This window comes from Triplophysa rosa, linkage group LG10 (genome assembly GCF_024868665.1).
Source record: "Triplophysa rosa linkage group LG10, Trosa_1v2, whole genome shotgun sequence".
In the NCBI taxonomy this organism is placed as follows: Eukaryota; Metazoa; Chordata; class Actinopteri; order Cypriniformes; family Nemacheilidae; genus Triplophysa; species Triplophysa rosa.
Genome location: NC_079899.1, coordinates 4,495,615 through 4,520,729, shown reverse-complemented (window position 1 = coordinate 4,520,729; position 25,115 = coordinate 4,495,615). Strand labels below are relative to the sequence as shown.

The following is a 25,115-nucleotide window of genomic DNA, read 5'->3' as shown; positions in this document are numbered from 1 at the left end:
GGTTGTTTCAACCTGACTGGGTCAAATATGAACATTTTCGGGGGTTAGTTTAACCCACGATTAGGTTCGTTCTACCATAGCTTGAAAATAACCCAGCATTTTTATAGTGTAGTAAAGAAGCAATAAAAGAAAATCCTGGAAGTATATCAAGATAAATTCCTATGTAAAATGTTTGCCTTTTGTAAGGCTGAGTCACTGTTACATGATATCTTCATAAATGATACAAATGAATTTTACATGATAAAATGGATGAAAACACCACTTTTATAGATAGCTTTTCTGCTTTTTAATTTTTGTTGCATAAATAACTCATAAAGTGTAGTCATCTGCACACAAATGTTCAGTCTGGAAAAGGCTAACCTAATGGAAAATAAAACGATTATATTTAAATTCAAACCCAAATACAGTATGTTACATTATATACATAAAAAATAATACCGACCAGGACAAAAGCAAGAGCACAGAGTAAAATTGGGGTAGTCAGTGCTTCAGCATTACTTCCTGTCCCTGTAAATGGTTTGTAGTGGTCACAAAACTACCCTCCAGATGTTAACGTTCCTTACAGTATTGCCATATCCTCTGTTAAAAACAAATATTAACCATATACAGCATCAGTTAACGGATATTAACCAACCTTTTTTACTAGGCATGAAAACATTGGTACATACTGTGGATGTCAAAATAACACAAAACACTTGACAGATGTTAAAGTCTTTTATCAGATTTTTGATAAATTGTGTAACTGAATTAATGCTTGAAGGGTTTTTTAAATGCACATGGCCTTTTTAGCATAAGTGTTTGTTTATTATTTTCATCATAAGTTAAATGTCTAACAAAAGTCCACCTGAACAGTATGGGGCTTAATGAGAAAAGCACAGGGCACATCAGCCTACGCAAGTCAGCTAAAACAAACAAATGATTCTGGAATGCAAGTCCCCAAAACAGAATCAACATCTTTGAGATTAACAGTTATGAGCAGTGATAACGTGTCTAAGGTCTCTTTGTCAAATATATAAAATTATCAATTACAAAGAAAAGATGTATACAATGTATAAACAAAACAAATAAGCAATAAATATATATATTCTGTTATATACACAACCTTTCCTGATCAGTTAAGGCCAAAGGGGGTATATATATATGCAGTCATTCACAAAATCTCAGTCTAATATGTTCCATAAAAGAAATCCAGCTGTTTAAGACAAATGCAGGACAAGCATCTTGACTCTTAGTTAGGCCATTTATTTATGCCTGAACATGGCAAGAGAGGCAACAGAAATGAAAAACTTATTTTTTTAAAAATACATATATACACAACTTTTGAATCCATCCAGAGGAATTTTATGATCAGAGTCCTAACTTTAAAGAATACACTGGAATGAGATGTCCATAAAGTGTGGACAGATGTTCAGAGCATCCCAAAGCCTTCGCTCCCCTCACTAATCGCCAGCTTCAGCAGCTTGTGCAGCTCCTCGTAGGAGTCGTATGTTGGGAGGCACAGCTGGTTAAAACTGAAAAGGACAGGAGATTGAGAAGAAGGTAAACATGAATTCAAACAGATTTTCTAAAATCTAAATAAAACTGCTGTACACTTCATCACTGTGTTTGTAACATTTCTGACAAGTGGAACAGTTAGTCTGCATTTCCTATAATATGCTGATTAATTTAAAGGAATTATCCTGCCAATTTAGCTAACAACTAAATGACATCTGATAATCTGTATACATCATTATTATGTTTTTTCATCAAAATTACAGTTACGATACAAAACATCTGTTCAGCTAGCTACTATGAATAGTATTCACCCCTGTGATGTTTTTCCTGTTTTGTTGGATTACAACCTGTAATTAAAACAGATTTTCAAGACAATCACTTAATAGGTGACAGGCTATAGTTTGATGAAATATTTGACAGCAATATTTTAAAAGTTTGATATAAATAAACCCTTTTATTACTATAAGTGATGCACCGAAATAAAAATTCTGGACCAAAACCTAAATATTTTAGATGCACAGGTTTGAAATGACAAGAGGGTGAGTAAATGATGACAGAAACCATCACTTCAAGAACAGGCAAAATCTAAGTGGAACATTAGAACAAGAAAGAGCCACTGACAGTGTTGGAAAGTGATAGTGTTGGAAGGTAAAGTAAAAAAGTAATTAAGAACCAGAAGCAAACAGAAAGCCACAAATAAACCTAAAAAACCCCAAATGTTTTATATTTGATAAAGCAAAAAAATCACATATATCTCAAATATCTGCAACTGACCACTTTATAAACTCCATATACTGTAGAGCCTAGCTTTATGAGTTCAGCCCAAAAGCGTTTTTAATACAAGGGGCAATGCCGTATAATGACCACTTATCATGTGGTGTGACCAATAATATCAATAATTGTAATAAATTAAAAATAAAATATATCTAATTTTTGTGGCTGAAATATGAATCACTGATACAGTATCCTTAAGTGAATGGTATTTTTAAAACATTTGTATGCGATTTTCAGGAAAAATAAGTTTTGTTAAGACGGTAAAATTATAATGAGATGATTACTTATCAAAATTCAAAGAAATGCAAATACTTTGTTTCTAAACTAGGGATGCACGATAAATTATCAGCCATATCGGTATCGGCCGATAAATGGTTGTTTTTAATGTTATCGGTATCGGCCGGAAGTAAAATTTAGGCCGATATATTATAGCTGATCAATCATAAATCATTTCCTCTTGTTAAACTTCTTCAGCAGCACACTACTGTACAGTACAGTCTTTCAGCAATGATCATTCACTTACTGCTATTAGCAAAACATTGTTGATTTAGGTACAGTATGTAGATACAGTATTTATGAATGTGTAAATTACAGGAACAAAAGCATATTGCTTGAATCAGACTGCTGTCTGAATGCTTTCTGTCTTGAGACCTGTTAGACTTGTGGCTATTGAGAACATTTTTCTGGGTTGCTCTGGAAGAACATCTGTAATTTGTTTATTAAATAAAAAATACACCAGAAAAGTTTGAAGGTTAAAGAATCGCTAACTAGGTTAAAGTAGGCTTGGTACATGATTTTAAGAACCTTGTTCTGCAGTGAACGTTTTAAAATAAAAGCAGTTGTCCACTTTTTGCCTTTTGTTTCAGTCTTAGGGAATTTGATATTAATATTTACCAAGTATGTCTAAAAATACCGCTAAGTTATAAAGATTCAGTCAAGCTGTTGTAATACATGCTGGTAAGCTTTCCGTGTGCATGCATTGATGGTAAGATACATTAAATAGTTAGTTTATTAAATATTTATGTTTTGGTAACTGGGTAGGCCTATATAAGTAAAATCCCTAATTGTTGTCTGATTACTGTGCATGTGTCAATTTCAAAACCACTGCTGGCTTGATTGCATAACTATTAGCCGCACAACAGGGCGTGTTGCTCTTGCACTTTCATTAACAATTTTATCTTTTTTAGCTTGACTCAAATGCATAGGTAAATCATTAACTAGACACTGATCGGTTGAATCTGCTCTTTAAATAATGTTTCCCTGTTATTTCTTCGGGGAAACATGTACGTGCTACCCCTGTGACCTATGTGACCAAAATATATATTTCTTTCCAAGGAGGAAGTCTAATGGCTCACTTTGCAGAGAAGCAAGAAAAAGTTATTCTTCAAAAAAATGCAAGTTTTTCTTTAAATTAATTGTGGTTGTTAGTTCTTATATGAACAAATGTGTAGGAATGCTTCAATCAAATATGACATATTTATTACTCATATGATTCGTATGACCATAATTCTTCATTTGAAGAATGAATAATTTTTATTTGAATGGATAAATGATGTCTGTTTGTTTCGTCAACACAAGCAGGGTACCTTAAAACTCTAAAATGGACACAAGGGAAACCAATAGGTTCAGACTCTGGTGATTTTTTTGGTCCAAAAGCAGTCTGATTCCATTTACAGAGGTGGCCAAAATTATAAGAACACTAGTTTTTTTACCAGCTAAAAAAAGGTTTTAAGTCAGTTATTTCTATCTTTCGCTGTAGTCTGTCAGTAGGAAATATCAGTTTACTAAAAGTATTCATTTTGCCATTAATTGTAATAATCCAGTGAGATTTTTGTTTGCACACAAGGAGTCTGACAACAGCCAGTGCTCCACATAGAGATCTGATCTCATCATCATCATCATCATCCAGTCTGTCTGAAATGACATGAAGAACCAGAACAAACTGAGACAAAGTAAATCCAGAAGACCTGTGGCAACGTCTCCAAGATGCTTCAAGAAACCTACCTTTTAACTGTTATTTAACCGGCTTGTATGTTGTAAACCATGTTTTCATTTGTTTGTTAAAGTGAGAGTTCACCCAAAAATGAAAATTCTGTCATCATTTACTCACCCTCTTGTCATTGTAAACCTGTATAACTTTCTTTCTTTCTGCAGAACACACAGGAAGACATTTTGAATAATGTTGGTAACCGGCCCCCATTCACTTGCATTGTTTAGATGTGATTGGGTGTTGGCGCTGTTCGGCAACTTTCTTCAAAATATTTTCTTTTGTGTTCTACAGAAGAAAGAAAGTCATAAAAGTTTGAAATAACCAGAGGGTGAGCTAATGATGACAGAATTATTTTTTTTGGCGAACTATCACTAAACCAGAGAATGAAAACCCAATTGAACATCTGTCTGTCTACTGATGGTCCCCAACCAACCTGGCAGAGTTTGAGAGAATCTGAGGAGAAAAATGGAAGAAAAACGCCAAATCCAGATGTGTAAAGCTTGTCACATCATACCCAAAATATGGTGTTTTGACCAAGAACTAAATTAATGGGGATGAATATTTATGCAGAGCAATTATTTAAAACATTTTTTATTTTTAATAAATTTGCAAAGTTGTCACAAATCTTTATATGACATTATGGAGAATAATTAATAGTAGTAAATTATAGTAGTAGTTAGGCATTGTTCATATAAAAATAATCCAAAGGAAATTATTAGGACCTCTTCTTGCATGCGTTTGTCCTAAATAATCCCTAGAAAAACGCAAGGCTCTTTGTAAAATCACACTAAAATTACAACTATATTTATGTAATACACTAAACCAAACAAAGTCACATTAAGAAAGATAGCTTAACAATATTACAAACAACACCTGTTATCATTTAAAATATTCAGTATTCAAAATGTTTACACCCACATACAGTATGTTTACCAGCACTTCAGAACTATTAAACTTGATCATAAAAGATTCACTTAAAAACAGTTGACCTGTCCCCACTGACCTGTAAGACTACAAGACCTGGTTTAAAATTTGGGTGTGTATTCCTCATGGCATCCACCTCATCCTTCAGCCTCTCTCTGAGCTGACTGGAGAAATAAAAATTACAAACCCTTATTACCATCTGACACAATGCCATCAAAGCAAGCCAATGCACAACAAAATACCATGCAAATGTACATTATTAGTTTCTGTAGTGCTTCCAGCAATCAGAACAATATCATGATTTATATTATTATGAAAAAACATAGAGATAGATCACCCACCCCTAAAAGTTCGCTGTTTTTTTAGAGTGGCAAGTTTGCCAGTATGTACAAAATCTATAATCAATCTTTATTAAAGGCCTCCACTAATTATTCTAAAATATAAATCCGTTCAACAAAGGTAGCTACTCAACTGGCTATTTTTTATGTTTGCTTGATAAATGGCGAATTTACAATTTACAGACATTCGTGAACTTAATCCCCATGGCTTGCGCCGTCCCAGTCTTATTTCACACCCATCTAACAACTACTGATAGACAGCATATTATGCATATGCAAAATTACATTTTAGACCGACTAGGAGCCTTTAAAACAATCAAATATGATTGCTAGAGGTGGGCGTGCACTGTAGAAGTGTTCATTGTCCCATGCGTTCCCGCGAGACGCAGACTGCCCCTTGCCCACGTTTTATATAAAAGCTGAATAAAAAACAGCTGGTGCACCACAAATTTAAAGTTACACGTGCATTAACAGTAACACTTAAGGGATGTTCTGGTACTCTATCAAAATAAAAAAGTAAACTTTACAAAAGCAGATTTCAACTATGACCGCACTATTCATCCGTTTCAGCACAACATATGTAGCCTACTTCTATCAAATAAGTTATATGTCAAAAGCCTATAATACAACAAACTTGAGCAGCTTAAAACGTAACTGCAACCTAAAAGCACGAACAAACATGATTCGTGAAATCTTTAAGTAAGTTACAAAACAGAGTTACGGCTGCCTTAACCTCGTGTAAATTAAAATCTTTTCTTTCGAAGAAATAAAATCGCTTACGCTGAAATATTCTTCCCGCTGATGATTTGGGCTGTCATCTTGACACTTTTACCGAGTCTTCGAAAACGTGTAACATTAGTAGACTGTTTGATGTTCTGCAGTTTGTGCTGATAACACGTGAGAGAACTCTGCCCATGTGGTTACGAAATAAAACTGTCGTAAGAGCTGTTGTCAGTGTTTGTGAATACCAACTTGTGCGTATATTGACGTCAGCCATGGGTTTTGACTAGAAGGGATACAGCTACGACCGGAAGTGGTGCTCTCGCCATATAATTACAATAAAGTACATTATCTAACGCCTACACCTATCCCAACCCTAAAACTAACCTTACAATAATAAAAAAATATTAATCAACTGTTTTCAGCGTGACAAAAATTATGCGGTATTGAAGTGCGCATGCCCAGTGGAGGTATCGAATTCCAATCGGTAGTGTCCCTGTTCCCTGCGTACTCTGAGAGGCAGAGATATTGAACTGGGAACAATGGGGAAGTATTTTGTCTCATAATTTGGCTATTTGAAAAACACTTTAGTTTTTTAGCATTTTGTTTATTATCTTTTAAACGATTCCTCGTGCTGAAGTGCCCTTCAAGAAGGCAAACACGGCCTTTGGAATGGGCCCCATTTAGCGATTATATGATTTGCTTTATACTTTTAATATGTTTTTGTCTTTTTGTTTCACGAAAGTGACATTCTTTTTACATCAAAAGCTGCTGTGCTGAGTTATCTTAATCTTCATGAGGCGTATTGCTGAGATGCATTTACAACAGTGTGGTTGGCTTGTTGCCTCTCTCATGCAGCTCTCAATAATTCTAAAGTACTGCCAGACTGTTTGAATGGGTTTAAGCGGGACAGACAGTGGACTGTATTTGAAGCAATTTTCACTAAATAACAAAACGTTATATCCACGGATTACTATCCCTGTTGAAAAAAACAGCAAATGCTGGGATAGGTATGTTTTGATGCTGGTTTGCTGGTTTGTGCTGGTTCAAGATGGTCCTGAACTGGTGCTGAACCAGCACATGACCATCTTAAACCAGAGCATGACCAGCTAAGACCAAACGTTGCAAAAGGTTTTTTTAAACGGAAACGATGGTGTGGTTAAACACCCTGTTGTGAGGATGCAAGAGTTGAACTATGGCAGCTGAGAAGGCCTGATAAAAGCCTGATGAAATCTGTATAAATACGTGTTGAATACTGCAAAATACATGTCTTTTAATATCTTCAATTGTTGCGTATACCGAGCTGCAGCGGACACATTTGTAAACTACTTGGACCCATTGTGCGAGCTATCCCTTTAAACCCGCGTGGGTTATATACATGTTGCTGCTGATTAGGCTGACATTCTTGACACACCCACCAAACAAGAGAAAACGTATCTCAAACCCTGTTGCACCGTTTCCAAGAAACATGCAGGTTCGGCTTGGGGGACAACAGATTATTTTCCAATCGTAACGGATTTTCAAAACCACAGACATAAGGATTTCATTTATAGACTGTGGGCATTTTCCAAACAGAAGTGAGCATCCCTATGCCCTATTCCCTTCGAAGGGCTGAGCCCTTGAAGTGAACTGTTTGAAGGGTATCGGGCATTACTGTCTCTCGTGTATGCGTTTGTAACTCCCTTCACAAAGTGAATGACTGGCCAAATATACACCGGTACTTTTTATGGAATAATAGAGATATCTTGTATAAAAATAAATCATATCTTTAATCAGACATGGTATGACAATGGAATACTTACTCTTAGTCAGTTGCTTAATGAGCAAGGATTGCTTTTATCATATGTGGAATTCCTTAACAAATTTAGATTCCCTGTGAAACCAAAAGATTATGCCACTATCATTGGTGCAATATCAAGAAAAGTTGTAATATTGTTACGTAATTCTATTGTTGCCCCTATTAGTGTAGACCAACAACAAATTATTTGTCGTAATATGATATTTGTTGGTGATATTAATATTGTTAAAGACAAATGCAAAATGTTATTCCATTCAACAGTATATTGGTCTTCCAAATTTGAAGATATCAAGTGGAACAAAAATATGGTAATAAGAAATCATTTTTTTTATAAATAATAAAGTTAGAGAGGTATCCTTTAAAATATTACACAGAATTTATCCTGTATTGTTTGAACGTTTCAAATGAGATCTGGAGAATTCTTGCGACCTTTGTGATGTAACAAAAGAATCTGTGAGACATCTTTTCTTTGATTGTATGTATACAAAAATGTTTTGGTTTGACATCTTCTAACTTTAGTTCAAATTGAACTTTATGATGTCATCTTTATTTTTGTGCAAGATACCATTGATTCTAAAAGTACAATATCTTTTCTGGTACAACTTTTTATTTTACTTGGTAAATATCACATTTATGTGAAAAAATGGGCTAAAGCTAAGCCAAATTTTGAACATTTTGTAAGAGAAATTAAACAATATGGACAAACTTTAAGCAATATAAAAAGCAAAAAAGACTTAAGAAGCACTATGTAATTTTAATTTATGTACTTTTTTTTTTTCCCTGACATAAATTGTATTTTTTTTCAAATTATACACCAAGTTATATTTATCTAATTGTTATTTTATTTTATTTTTGTTGTTATGAGTTGTGTATGTTGTACTCTTTTGTACTATAATAAAACATTTTAGAAAGACTGGCCAAATGTAACCTTGACAACACCGCAGGTGCATTCTGAATCGTTTGTTGAAAATAAACAACATTTTTAATATTTCTTGTTGAATATTATGTAATTATGTTTTATTTCACCTTGTTTTTTCACTCCACTTGGTATTAATAAAGAAATATATGATAAAGGAAACCTATAAACAAGTTGCTATTTTTAAACATATTAAAAATAATTTTAGATAAACTAAATTATTTTTTATACTCTATTTTAACCATCTTAAATCATATTTATCACTGATAAAAAATAGTGTAACTGTTAAACAAATACAAACTAAATTATACTTAGTAGGTAACGTCAAAATTCCGCTCCATATTTGCTTCAAAATGCGTCACGAGAACTCATAATCCAAGATCACGTGATCACAAACGGAACTAACTCACTTCCTTGAAGTGACAATGTACCCTTCGCTAACGGACTTCTGAAAGGGCCCTTCGCGAAGAGATTAAGGTGACCTCTTTCGTTTGGAACCCCTACAAATGGCATCCCCTTCGCGAAGGGCCCTTCAAGGGCGCATAAATGCAATTTGGAAAATGCCTTGTTTCATTGGAAACCTACGCACCTGGCCCAAAGTTGATTTACTGGTGTTTGGATATCAGTCTAAATTTTTTATTTATCTAAATTTATATTAGTATTAATTAATATTTTACCGTATATTAATAGTAGCCTATTCAATTGCATATAGGGCAGTTGTGGCCTAATGGTTAGAGAGTCGGACTCATGACCAGAAGGTTGCCGGTTCGATTCCCAGGGCCGGCGGGTAACAACTGAGGTGCCCTTGAGCAAGGCACCTTACCCCTACTTGCTCCCCGGGCGCTGTAGTGATAGCTGCCCACTGCTCCGGGGGCACGTGTGTTCACTACTCTCTGGATGGGTTAAATGCAGAGGTCACATTTAACAAATACAAACTAAATTATACTTAGTAGGTAACGTCAAAATTCCGCTCCATATTTGCTTCAAAATGCGTCACGAGAACTCATAATCCAAGATCACGTGATCACAAACGGAACTAACTCACTTCCTTGAAGTGACAATGTACCCTTCGCTAACGGACTTCTGAAAGGGCCCTTCGCGAAGAGATTGAGGTGACCTCTTTCGTTTGGAACCCCTACAAATGGCATCCCCTTCGCGAAGGGCCCTTCAAGGGCGCATAAATGCAGTTTGGAAAATGCCTTGTTTCATTGGAAACCTACGCACCTGGCCCAAAGTTGATTTACTGGTGTTTGGATATCAGTCTAAATTTTTTATTTATCTAAATTTATATTAGTATTAATTAATATTTTACCGTATATTAATAGTAGCCTATTCAATTGCATATAAACTACTGAACAGTTAATTATTTGCTGAGGTATACCGTAAGTTATGTTTGGGCCACATAACGTTTGTTTATGTTGTTGTTGCAGCTGAAATCGATTGACATCCATTAAAAAAACTAGCCTCTGGTCTCCTTTCCTGCGTTCCGCTGAAGCATCTGCATTAGCATTACCCATTACACTTTTTTGACTAAAGGTTGCAGGCTTGCCTTCCAGTGGCTTTGTTCAGGGCAGAGCCATTGAGAGAGAGAGTTCTGCCAACTCCGTTGACTCCAATAGAACAGTTTTTTCACAGCAATAGAGGCTCTCAATAGTTCCCGGAAGTTACTAGTAGCGCATGGAGCTGCGACTAAACAGACCAACTGAGGTAAACTTCTAACCCATTTAAAGACGAAAGCCATTTAATGAATAAAAAATGAAAGAAATAAAGCATTTAAAGAGAAAACATAACTTCCTGGAACTATCTGAAGGCTCCATGAATCACGTGACGCTCCAGTGTTTTGAACTTCCATTGGCAGAACTTTCTTTCTCAATGGCTCTGGTTCAAGGTTGCTTGATAATTACAGACAGGTGTGCTGAAACAGGGTTGGAGTCTGCAGGACGGCAGCTCTCCAGGAGCAAGGTTGGAGATCCCTGAATCCACATAACACAAAAAAGTCATAATTTACGGAATCATGGGTTCTAGCTTTGTTTGGGGCTAGCCAAAATAGAACACAAACTTGTGTTTGTCACTTATTAACCCATGGTTTATTCACTGAAAGAAATGATACTTTAACTTACAAGTAATTAAATAATAGACAGTGGTTCCACACAACATAAATGTTATCTCTACTCAATTACTTAATGTATGATGAACTAAACTGAACTGAGTAAACTTAAACAACCATGTCCAAATAATAAAATAAAATGACTTGAATCAATTAAGTTCATTCTACTAAAAGCATTTAAGTAGAGATAACATGTTTCCGTTAAGTGGAACCACTATCCATAATTAAAGGAAATTAGTTTAAGGTAAGATATTTTCTAATATAGATGTTATTTTTAACACACACTAAATAAGCTAAATATAGCTCTTATTGTTAGGAGTTGGCCAGAAGTTGGTTTTGTTACACTTCCGGCATACCCAAGTACTTACATTAACATTTAGTCATTTAGCAGACGCTTTCATCCAAAGCGACTTACAAAGAGTTTAGGGAGCAATAAGCTCCATGTCATAAAGGAACAATAATACAATGGGTGCCAATACAAAGTTACTGGTTTCAACAAAAGCTAGACCACTACATGTTGAGAGAAAGAGAGAGGGTTAGTGTTAGAGTTTATTTTATTTTATTTGTCTGTCAAGTATTCACAGAAGAGATAGTTTTAAGTAGTTTTTTGAATGTTGTGAGAGATGTGGTTGACCGGACCGAATTAGGAAGAATGTTCCACCAGGAAGGAGTTGTGAATGAGAATGAACGGGAAAGCGATTTACTGCCCTTATGGGAAGGCAATACAAGACGCTGCTGGTTTGCTGAACGCAGGGATCTTGATGGGGTGTAAGAGTGTAAGAGGGTGTGAAAGTATGCCGGTGCAGATCCAGTGATAGTCCTGTAGGCAAGCATTAGTGACTTGAATCTGATACGGGCTTCAACCGGTAGCCAGTGGAGAGAGATGAAAAGGGGTGTCACATGAGCCCTTTTGGGCTGTTGGAAGATGAGGTGTGCTGCTGCATTCTGAACCAGCTGGAGCGGTTTGATAGCCTTTGCAGGAAGACCAGCAAGGAGAGAATTGCAGTAGTCCAACCTTGAGATTACCAGGGCCTGGACAAGGAGTTGTGCCGCATGCTAAGTGAGATAGGGTCTAACCTTTCTAATGTTGAATAAGGCATATCGGCATGACCGCGTTGTCTTTGCAATGTGATCATTGAAGGACAGTTTGGAGGACATTGTTCATCAAATATGACTCCGAGGTTCCTAACTATTTTGGAAGGAGTGATTGTGGTATTGCCAAGTTGGATGGTGAGATCGTGTTGCACCATGTGGTGTGCCAGAAACATGAGTAGTTCTGTCTTGGCAGGGTTCAGCTGGAGGTGATGCTCTTTCATCCAAGCTGAGATGTCTTCTAGGCAGGCTGTAACGCGAGCTGCTACAGTGGTATCGTCTGGGTGAAACGAGATGTAGATCTGGGTGTCGTCAGCATAACAGTGACACGAGAAGCCTTATGATGGGTCCCAAGGATGTCGTGACTCGTGTAGATGGAAAAAAGCAGCGGTCCAAGCACCGATCCCTGAGGGACCCCAGTGATCATGTGGTGAGCAGTGGACAGCGAGCCCCTTCCATGACACCCTGAAGGATCTGCCGGAGAGGTAGGATTTGAACCAGCGGAGAGGAGAGCCTGAGATTCCTATAGAGAACTTGCTCTAAAACTTGTTTTTTTTTATTAAAGCAACTTAAAATCTGGTTAGCAGGTCCCCAAGCACATGCTCTACACTGTACCACAATGGTAACCCCCAAAAAACATTAACATAATTTAACTAAATTTCTTTTAAGTAAATTGAACAAGCATCAAATATTGTTTTGATCTACTTGAATCAGAATCAGAAAGAGCTTTATTGCCAAGTATGTTTGCACAAACAAGGAATTTGTTTTGGTGACAGGAGCATCCAGAACACAGAAACAGCATTCATTTTAAATTGATTGAGTTAATTTAAAATGTAAACATGTAGTTAAGCCAAAGCATTGCTGTTTTTAGCCCCTTTAACACAATGGAAATGTGTTTGAACATAAAACCTAATACAATGGTGTTAAAACAAAATTAATTGTTTAAATAAAGTGAACAGTATCGTAAAATCATTTTTTTGAGTGTTGAATTATTGTATAAAATCAATATCACGTCACATGATCATGTCATATGTTATTATATAAATAAACAAGATGTAATACAAGTACTTTTGTGCCGTCACATCTTGGATATCGTGGGCCTTTGTATTAATTTTGTTGACAGATTTCTTTTAGGTCAATCCCCCCTTCATCTCTCACCGGCACAACAATAACAAAAGAAATCAAATAAGAAATAGTCCAATGAATGCTTTTACGTCCAATCACATTAATGATGTTAACACGCAAATCAGAAAATGAATCAAGTTCTTGACCGGTCTTGAATCAAAATCTCGAGACCACGAAGTGTGAGACGAAGACAAGGCCGAGACCAAAGACAGTCAAGACTGAGACAGCACTAAGAAAGACCATCAAAAAATGGTCTTGAGACCGGTATCGAGACCAAGACTCAAGTACTAAAACACTAGTTAGTTATCAGTTTTGTGCGTTTAATTTGACTAGGAAGAATAGCCTAATGTAGAATACATTAACAGTATGCATGCACTGATATGTTTCTCGTGCTTCTATGATCATCAGTACATCCCAGTAGTAAATTATGTTTAGACATTCACATAAAATGCAAAAGTAATTTGTCAAAACAAAAAAAGGATGATTGCAAGCAAATTCACAACAACAAAGAACATTGAAAAATTAACAGGGCAACCATTGCAGTCAATAAGATAATTTATTATATAATTTATATAGTGAGAAGGTAGATAATATTTTAATTTAATGACCAGTCTTCACAGAAAATCATTCAACCACACAAAAGCCACTTTTATATAGGATCATATTTTTTTCATAAACATCCTTATAAAGACCAGTTTGACAGATATGTATTTTATAAACTTACCAGTGTATGCATTTGGGAAACATTGAAATTAAACATTTAATAATGAGCATCTTATCAATCAGTTTCAGTAATGCAACCTTTAATGTCTAATATGTATTATATATTTCATGTTTCAATTATTATCTAGTGCCTGTAATAATAAGCATATAATGTAAAGCTGTTTGCAGCAATGCAAATAGTGAAAACGCTATATAAATCATTTAGAAATTTATTATTTTCATTAAACTGCTAACAAAAATGTATTTCATTGTCTTTGTCATTAAGGTTTTTTATGTTTTAAATAAAACTCAACAAGATGTTATCATGAATCCAACATAGCATTTTTGGCAAATAAAATGTTACAAAATTTTGCAAACTGTACACTTTTCAATGCTTATGTACCTTATGGAATTCACAAGCCATAAATGCAGTTTTTTTACAGTAATTTTTTTGCAAAATTTTTATCTTACCTTCGACTCAGTTCATTTTAATCTTTGGAATTCTTTGTAGCAAGGGGGCAAAGTACATTATGCCGATTACGGACTCTTGAAATCAAATACCATATTGCGAACAAAAAGATCAAAGCTTTGAGCATTTTGCGAAATTGTATTGAATTAAAAACATTGNCTTTTTGTTTTTTAATTAAATGATTTTTATTAACTTTTTTCGTTTTAGGTTAGTGACATTGATTTGAAGCTACATTTGTATTTTATGTTAAGGCATTTAAATGCCTTATTGTGTCTTATTTGTTTTCGTTTAGTTGCTTTACGAAAGCCATTTTTGTATTTTTATACGTTATGGGTGCTTTTTTGTTGCACCATAGTTTGTGCATTAAACATTATAATCATGGCTTGTATTTTTGCCTATTTTATGGCGTAACAAACAACGCATATAAAATCTGATGTTGAATAGGAATAAAGAAGATGAAAAAAGAATAAGTTGGCTTCATTAGTTTTTTGATCCACAAATATAAAATGCAGGGTATAATTGCATTACAATTAAAATAAGTTGACTAGTATGTAAATTAACAGCTGTATGCTGCTAAGTAACATTAGTATGCTGTTCTTAAAACAGTATCAGGCTGCTAAATAACAGTTGTATGCTGTAGCTAATAAAACAGTATCATGCTGTTAATTCAAATAACAGTAACCCGCTGTTATTTAACAGTATAAAGCTGGCAACCACAGCTGCCAGTAGATTACTGTTTTTTACAGGATAATTTTTTACAGTGTATGCTGGTTTCTTTCAGCCCAAAACGTAGGTTGTTTCAACCTGACTGGGTCAAATATGAACATTTTCGGGGGTTAGTTTAACCCACGATTAGGTTCGTTCTACCATAGCTTGAAAATAACCCAGCATTTTTATAGTGTAGTAAAGAAGCAATAAAAGAAAATCCTGGAAGTATATCAAGATAAATTCCTATGTAAAATGTTTGCCTTTTGTAAGGCTGAGTCACTGTTACATGATATCTTCATAAATGATACAAATGAATTTTACATGATAAAATGGATGAAAACACCACTTTTATAGATAGCTTTTCTGCTTTTTAATTTTTGTTGCATAAATAACTCATAAAGTGTAGTCATCTGCACACAAATGTTCAGTCTGGAAAAGGCTAACCTAATGGAAAATAAAACGATTATATTTAAATTCAAACCCAAATACAGTATGTTACATTATATACATAAAAAATAATACCGACCAGGACAAAAGCAAGAGCACAGAGTAAAATTGGGGTAGTCAGTGCTTCAGCATTACTTCCTGTCCCTGTAAATGGTTTGTAGTGGTCACAAAACTACCCTCCAGATGTTAACGTTCCTTACAGTATTGCCATATCCTCTGTTAAAAACAAATATTAACCATATACAGCATCAGTTAACGGATATTAACCAACCTTTTTTACTAGGCATGAAAACATTGGTACATACTGTGGATGTCAAAATAACACAAAACACTTGACAGATGTTAAAGTCTTTTATCAGATTTTTGATAAATTGTGTAACTGAATTAATGCTTGAAGGGTTTTTTAAATGCACATGGCCTTTTTAGCATAAGTGTTTGTTTATTATTTTCATCATAAGTTAAATGTCTAACAAAAGTCCACCTGAACAGTATGGGGCTTAATGAGAAAAGCACAGGGCACATCAGCCTACGCAAGTCAGCTAAAACAAACAAATGATTCTGGAATGCAAGTCCCCAAAACAGAATCAACATCTTTGAGATTAACAGTTATGAGCAGTGATAACGTGTCTAAGGTCTCTTTGTCAAATATATAAAATTATCAATTACAAAGAAAAGATGTATACAATGTATAAACAAAACAAATAAGCAATAAATATATATATTCTGTTATATACACAACCTTTCCTGATCAGTTAAGGCCAAAGGGGGTATATATATATGCAGTCATTCACAAAATCTCAGTCTAATATGTTCCATAAAAGAAATCCAGCTGTTTAAGACAAATGCAGGACAAGCATCTTGACTCTTAGTTAGGCCATTTATTTATGCCTGAACATGGCAAGAGAGGCAACAGAAATGAAAAACTTATTTTTTTAAAAATACATATATACACAACTTTTGAATCCATCCAGAGGAATTTTATGATCAGAGTCCTAACTTTAAAGAATACACTGGAATGAGATGTCCATAAAGTGTGGACAGATGTTCAGAGCATCCCAAAGCCTTCGCTCCCCTCACTAATCGCCAGCTTCAGCAGCTTGTGCAGCTCCTCGTAGGAGTCGTATGTTGAGGCAGGTAACTAGACGGTAGCTGAGTTAAAAGCTGAAACAGTGACAGGACAGATTGTTAGAAGATAGAAGTAAACAATGAATATCTGAAACAGTAATTATTCTAAAACTCTAGAATAAGAACTGCTGTACTACATTCCATCACTTGAGTGTTTGTAATCATTTCTAGTATCAAGTGGAATCATAGTTAGTCTGCATTAATTTCACGTATAATATGTCTGATTAATTTATAAGGAATTATCCTAGCTCAAGTCTTATGCTAACAAACTAAATTAGTACATCTGATAATACTGTATATTCATCATTCATCATAATACAGTTTTGTTCATCAAAATTACAGTTCAGACGACTACATAAACATGTCATGATGTCATGCACTATTTGCTACCTAGTGTAGATAGGTATTCTACACCCTGTCGATGTGTTTATCTCATGTTTTGTCTGAGATTTCACGAACCTGATTAATTAATAACAGATTTATCAAGACAATACAGCTTATATAGTTGATGACAGGCATATAGTTCTGATCGAAATATTTGACAGCAATATTTAAAAGTTTGATATAAATAAACCCTTTTATTACTATAAGTGATGCACCGAAATAAAAATTCTGGACCAAAACCTAAATATTTTAGATGCACAGGTTTGAAATGACAAGAGGGTGAGTAAATGATGACAGAAACCATCACTTCAAGAACAGGCAAAATCTAAGTGGAACATTAGAACAAGAAAGAGCCACTGACAGTGTTGGAAAGTGATAGTGTTGGAAGGTAAAGTAAAAAAGTAATTAAGAACCAGAAGCAAACAGAAAGCCACAAATAAACCTAAAAAACCCCAAATGTTTTATATTTGATAAAGCAAAAAAATCACATATATCTCAAATATCTGCAACTGACCACTTTATAAACTCCATATACTGTAGAGCCTAGCTTTATGAGTTCAGCCCAAAAGCGTTTTTAATACAAGGGGCAATGCCGTATAATGACCACTTATCATGTGGTGTGACCAATAATATCAATAATTGTAATAAATTAAAAATAAAATATATCTAATTTTTGTGGCTGAAATATGAATCACTGATACAGTATCCTTAAGTGAATGGTATTTTTAAAACATTTGTATGCGATTTTCAGGAAAAATAAGTTTTGTTAAGACGGTAAAATTATAATGAGATGATTACTTATCAAAATTCAAAGAAATGCAAATACTTTGTTTCTAAACTAGGGATGCACGATAAATTATCAGCCATATCGGTATCGGCCGATAAATGGTTGTTTTTAATGTTATCGGTATCGGCCGGAAGTAAAATTTAGGCCGATATATTATAGCTGATCAATCATAAATCATTTCCTCTTGTTAAACTTCTTCAGCAGCACACTACTGTACAGTACAGTCTTTCAGCAATGATCATTCACTTACTGCTATTAGCAAAACATTGTTGATTTAGGTACAGTATGTAGATACAGTATTTATGAATGTGTAAATTACAGGAACAAAAGCATATTGCTTGAATCAGACTGCTGTCTGAATGCTTTCTGTCTTGAGACCTGTTAGACTTGTGGCTATTGAGAACATTTTTCTGGGTTGCTCTGGAAGAACATCTGTAATTTGTTTATTAAATAAAAAATACACCAGAAAAGTTTGAAGGTTAAAGAATCGCTAACTAGGTTAAAGTAGGCTTGGTACATGATTTTAAGAACCTTGTTCTGCAGTGAACGTTTTAAAATAAAAGCAGTTGTCCACTTTTTGCCTTTTGTTTCAGTCTTAGGGAATTTGATATTAATATTTACATACTGTATATCGGCAAATATATCGGTTATCGGCTACCAATGTTAAAGAATTATCAGTTATCGTAATCGGCCGAAATTTACATATCGGTGCATCCCTATTCTTAGCAATTTAAATACTAAATTTACATTAACATTTAGTCATTTAGCAGACGCTTTCATCCAAAGCGACTTACTAAAGATTTGTATACAAATCAAGGAAATTGATTAATTTTAAGATAAATCACGGTCACACCACATGACATTTTTTCATGTCCAATTTATAAATTAAAAACACAAAAATCACTTAAATGACCATTTTAATCTGCATTTACTAGAAAACTTCAAGGCAGGTGTGTTGGAGCTAAACTCTGCAGGACAGCGACTCTTTAGGACCAGAAGTGCCCATCCCTGCTTTAAATCTTTCTCTGAAGTGAGGAAATGTTTTGAGTGCATACATGTGTGCTTACCAGGTATGTGCGGTGGGCAGCGTACTGTGTGTGGGAGCTGCTATGATCTGGAAGGATGGGCAAAGTGTGTTAAAGCCACCGGGTGGGAGTTGTGAAGAGCCAGTAGTGAACTGCAACAAACGTGCCAACTCTTCCTGTGTGAAGGACGACACAACTGCCCAGAACCACTTCATCACCTAAACGGTAGAGGCTTGTATTAACCCTTGGTTAAAAGGTTCATGAACGGTGAGCTAGCCTCTAGCTAATATATGGGACCAATTCACGACATTATAAAATGCCTGTCACTCACCTTTTCTCTGAAGTGCCATGACCCTCCAACAATTATGGCATGAGCTTTGAAGTCCTGCACATTAATGTCTCCTGTACCACACATTAACAACTAAAAACAGGAGAGAACAGTCAGATATCATGCTTAGATTTTAGAGAATGTGTAAAAAATGTGATTTGTTGTACTTTCAAGAAAAAGACATTACCTCCAGTTCATTCTCATCAAAAATAGCCAAAAGGTTTTCGGGTACAAGTTCATTCAAACCTGAAAGAAGATTCAATTTTGCTCAAGACCTAGTCTTCTCAGAGAACAGGAAAGAATAGTCTCAGAGAATACTTCAATTATGGGTTCTTACCTTTCAGAAAGTGCTCTACTTCATCTCGCACTTGACTGGCTAGTCTATATTGGGCCAGCAGGTTCAAATAGTGAATTTTATTCTCATTGGTCACAACAATCTGAGCACCACCAGTTATCAATTCCACCACCTGTAACGTTATGACACTGTTTTTACTGTGAGTGAAATAAACACACCCACATAGTAAAAAGGTTAGACCAGGGGCTCAAGGTTTGCCTGGTTGATTTCTACCTCCTTCACATTGTCAACACATCAATATCTATGTTACCTTGTTACCTCCATAGTAGGGGTGGGCGGAATGACCAAAACAAATTTTCATCATGAAGCCCAATTTGCAGAGCGCTGAGTTAACCACGCCTACTTATTTACATTCGGCAGAATACACGGAATAGAAAAATCTCTTACGGTTGACATTTTATTCCGCGGTAACGGAATATTCCGTGATTCCGCCCAGCCCTACTCCATAGCCTACCCAAAAGCAGCCATTAGTAAGGTCAAGGTGACAAGGAGAAAGAACAGTAAGTGACTCGGGTCACGTCTATCAACAGTTAATAGTTTTAATGAAACTATGTGCAATTTGATCAGTTTTTCAAGCTGCACATGCAAAAAAGAGCCAAACTATATTTAACATGTAGGTGTGACTGACATCAAAACCAACAATTCTTATTTTCTATGTAATATCGCAGTGTTTATTATAAATGATTTATCCGTATAATCGTTCATCAAAAACATGAACCTCCCTTTAACCTCACGTTGTCTCTTTTCTGCATGACATACTGTATGTCTTGGCATGAGAATGAAACTATATTATTGACTGTCCAATGGCCAGACTTCTAACTTCTAAAGTTCAGTCCATCAACTCCTAAAGGACGAAATCAAAGCTCTGTCATTCCAGAAGCTGGGATGAGTTTCACTCAGATGTGTCCCAATTCGGACGAAAACACCATTGTGAAAACTCCAACCATTCCATTTTTATAACCCTGTAACCTTGGCCCTGTGTAGATCTCACTTTCACAAAAGTATGTAGTAGCAAACTGCAGTTATGTCTTTACATGTCAACATTTCGAATGTTCTGGGTCCTGGTCTTTCTCAAGTCATGCATTAGCTATACATTTCCAAGTGAAACCAGGCATCATTACGTCAGCATTATCCTGGCACTGCACACATGTACTCAAAGCCTACAGAAACTATGCCAGAAAACATTATGTTGGGGCGATCAGTCATGTCACATAATGTTAAGTATTGTTTAACCAATATCTACAATTTCATTTCCAGGCCAAATAGATGTACATTACCTTCTCTAGCTGTCCTGACTTGTTGTATTTTTCCTCAGCAAACACCAAGTCCATTTCACTGACATCGTTGTTCAGGATAAAGCAAACCTTCGTTTTGTAAAATTCTTCATCGTCAGTTTCAAAGTACTGCCAAAACAACAAAAGAATGAGCCGAACTACATGCAAGATTCACATCTAACTCTATAAGTACACACAGTGCTGAAAATGGCAAAGACTCACTGGGGAGACTCTAGATGGGGACATTTATATATTTAAACAATATATGCTGGAACATCATGCAATTTCCACAATGTTAAGATGTTATTTCATGGAATAAAAACGGAATAGACTCTATGCACGATCGCTTCCGCGTTTGGTCTCAGTCCGCTCAGTCACATCCGGCGCACGTAGTGTCCATAAGGAACAATGACGTTTTCACTCAAGATGTACACAGGGTTACAGTCAACGACGTGAGTCAAATTCTCCAAACACTACACCATACATCGACAACCAAAAAGAGGAAAGGCTTCAGGCTATCGTTTCAAGCTACATCCACAAATAAATATGATTAAAAAAAAGGAAGTCAACTTTTGCCATTACTTGAGGCTTGATCACTTAGGCACTCAACAATGGGGAGTCACTGAAATTTGTTTTCATATCCTTATCACTTGGTGAAAAATGACCTCAGCCCTATGAGAGCGGAAGTGGCTTAGCCAGCTGAGATTTTAGCGGACGTACGTCATCACCCTACGTGCATAGAGTCTATTCCTATGCATTGTGAGTGGAACTCCGTCCCCCCTTAAAATGGACTCCACAGACTCAGTCCCCCTGTGTCCCCCCCATTTCCAGCCTTGGGTATACATGATAAATGTATGTGAAGTTTCAGCATATTAATACAGAAAGGAAGACTAAACAAAATAGTGGTAAGCCTGCATGCATCCGTGTATGTTATAACGTACGTTTATTTGCAGACTTTGAATCAAAGCATTTTCTCACCTTGTAGTTCATCCGTAAACCAATAATCTGGGCCAGGAAGGAGCGGGTGAACCTGGCCCGTACTAGCTGCTTGTAGGCCCCACCTAAAGCCGACTCATATAGACACTTCCCCACCACTCGCCCAGCAAACTCATACATCTTCCCTCTTAAGTGAGGGGAACGTTCAGCATTTGGATGGACCTGCTCGAAAAACAAAGGACAACATACCACCACCATCCTATGGCCGATATTATGTTGCTGATAAATGAAATCAACACCCAAGCAAAAAATGTTCGGTATCGGTTCATGTTGTAAATGGTTTAGGTAATGTCATGTTACATACTCAAATAGTTCATAAATAAAAATATTTGTAATGGTTCTATTACTCAAACTTCAAAAACTCAACATAGTATATTTGCCAAAATACCACAGCTACTGAAGTAAAACTGAGGTACTGTGGCATTACTCATTTAACATAAGAAGCAGAAATTCACGGTTATGTTCAAGGACAAGACATTTCCAAAACACACTCCAAATCAGGCTAGACGCTAGACACTTTGAATGTACGGTGAGAGAAAATAATGTTTTGAATTATTTTGATTTTTTTATAATAAATCCCCCTTAAATAAAATTATGAAAATAATATGGGCATTTTTTACCATTTTAGCTTTATCAAGGACGAATGAGAAAACAAGAAATAAGAAAAGCAGAAAAGTTCGTTTTACTTCAGACTGTAACACAATGCTTCTTGAACCATCATAAATTCAAGGCAGCACAACAAATAGTACCTTCACGTACAGTACACTATGTTTAGGGCTGGGCACATTTTTTTTTAAATCGATGAATCGTGTTTTAAAATGCAGTCGATTCAATATCGACTCTCAAAAGCTGTGAATCGATTTTTTTTCATTGCTTAATTAACATGGCGGATGCGGGTGTGTCGTCGAATTTAACATCACCTTCACATAAAAGGCAGCGGTTCATACGATTTACAGCTAATTTTGTGAAATTTTGTTCGTTATACTGTATCTTAAATGTAAAATAACCTGTTCTGTTTCAATATACCCAAGTGTGTTTATCAGAAGTTTAATACTGTATACAGGTTAGTGGGTCTTCATTTCATTTGTTAATTCACCATTGTAATGTGATATTGATCTTTTTTTAGAAATATCTATAGGATTTGTATTAAATCTATAATCATTGACTCGAATCGACTCGAGAGCTTATGAATCGGAATCGAATCGGAACATCAGAACCGATGCCCAGCCCTACTATGAATATCAGCATCAACATTGCTTATCCTCTTTCTTGAAAACTGTAGAATATGTACGAGTATGTGTATATGTATTCAATCTTATTGTTATTACAATCATGATCATTTGTGTACTAAAGTAGGATTTTTTGCGACTTACCAAACCCTGGTTGTTGTCACTAAAGCGTATAAAGAGCTGGTTACTGGTGTCAAACAGAGCTTTACAGATGAGCTCAAACCATTCACGCCTCGGTCCTCCCCAGTCCAAAGCTAAACACACACATCAAACAACTCAGACATTTAAGTGAACCTCTAAAATTCCAGAATATCACAACCAATATTAGCTGAACGGACTTGAGACTTATTTTAAAACATGTATTTGTCAATTAGAATTTGCTGATCCATCCGTGCACAAATGAATAGTATTATTCAGTAAACTTACCTTCCTCATCCTGGAACACGACTTCAAAGTTCTTACTCCAATCAGACACTGAAAAGTTTCTTGTGGCCTTCAGAGACTGAAAAAGAACAAAATCGTCACTCACCGATTTACAATCAAGTAAATACAAAACATACCGTTTTATAGCAAAGACAATGTTTTGAAGAGATTTCAGACTCACCGACTCGAGGAGGGAGTGACGGTTGATTTTCAGGCAGGTTTTAGTACGAGGTCTTTTGGAGTGAATGTTTCTCAGCTCTCTCTGAAAGAAGTTCACCTTATCCTGAAACGTCTCTGATCCTCCTGCAAACACATGAAAAACAATCAAATAAACACAACCACATAGGAACGTGTGAAAATTCACACACAACAGGACTCATACTTACCAATGTTCTTGTGAAGAAACCGTATAAAGGTGGCAGCCATGATGTTCCTGTCCTTACAGCTGAGCTCTACTGGAGGCTGAATCCCATCATCCACCACCAGTGTCAAGTACTTGTGTACAGGGTCTGGCCCATGGTATGTGAACTGTGGAGGACGACAGAACGAAAGAAATCAGAAATATTTCTGGAAGAATACACAAGGCAGCAAAAAAAAGTCATTTTGACTAAATAACACAGAAAAGCAGAAAGTACAAAATTGACTTGAATTATTTCCGGAAAAATAAAGAAGAAAAGTAGAGGTAAGAGCAGAAGAAATAAAGAGGGATTTCACGGTGCAAGCACTACAATACACATCTTTGTGAGCTGATTTTAGGAATTATAAAAATGGTATGACCAATTAAAAGCAATCATTACATGATAAGATGATATTACAAAATAAGATATTTGGATAAACAAACATAATATAAAAATTGAGAATTCAAACAGAATACATTTTTCAAGTTGACTTCAAAGACTCACTGTAAGTAGTAAGCAATGTTAAGACTCGATGTCTAACCTTAGTTCCAGGACACACGCGAAAGGTGAAAAGGCGCCAGGGAATAATTTTCAGGTAAAACTCCTTTACAGAGAATTGCTAAAACGTATATAAATATGGGATAAATGTCGGTATCTAAATATGAACAAACATAACCACTTTCATAAAACAATTTATCCGCAAATTCTTTACCTTCGGTGAAATATAGCAGTAAACTTTTTTGGGTTTCTTGATCTTCTCTGACTGACCCTCTGCTGTGGAGTCCTGTTCCTCCTCTTCCTCACCCATAGAGGGCCGTCTCTGTGGAGCCAGCTGGGAGGATGCTGGGAACTGCCAGGGACAACTACTGTAGTTGCCCATGTTGTAGAGGTAAGCCTCAAAGCAGATGCTGATACCTGGGGTAGACACGTTTTTCTCCACACAGTTCTTCTCGTTTTCTGATACATAATAGAGATGATTATACAAATGATTTAGGTGTGTTCATTCATTTACACTGCTACAGCTATACGTAAATGAGCAAAAAAATATACTATTACGTACTTCACAAAATTACAAAGATTACATAAAATATTTTAGACTACAGCATATGTGGAAAGGTTCAAACTCCTACATAAACTTCAATGATTTTTCAAAGCCTGGGAACGACTATTAAAAGTCCTCAGCCAGT

At 35.7% G+C, this 25,115-nt stretch overlaps 1 protein-coding gene across 1 annotated transcript; it reads right to left on the bottom strand.

The window, feature by feature from the left end:
- Nucleotides 1-259: 259 nt before the first annotated feature.
- LOC130560320 (apoptosis-resistant E3 ubiquitin protein ligase 1-like) lies at nt 260-24,907 on the bottom strand (the record flags this gene model as incomplete). The annotated part of the gene is made up of 13 exons (XM_057344035.1): nt 260-1,511; nt 18,968-19,143; nt 19,257-19,346; nt 19,441-19,499; nt 19,591-19,720; nt 20,886-21,011; nt 21,861-22,040; nt 23,252-23,361; nt 23,534-23,609; nt 23,712-23,833; nt 23,917-24,058; nt 24,470-24,547; nt 24,641-24,907. Coding segments are annotated over 13 exons (1,659 nt in total), but the record flags the coding sequence as incomplete, so codon positions are not given.
- Nucleotides 24,908-25,115: the final 208 nt, after the last annotated feature.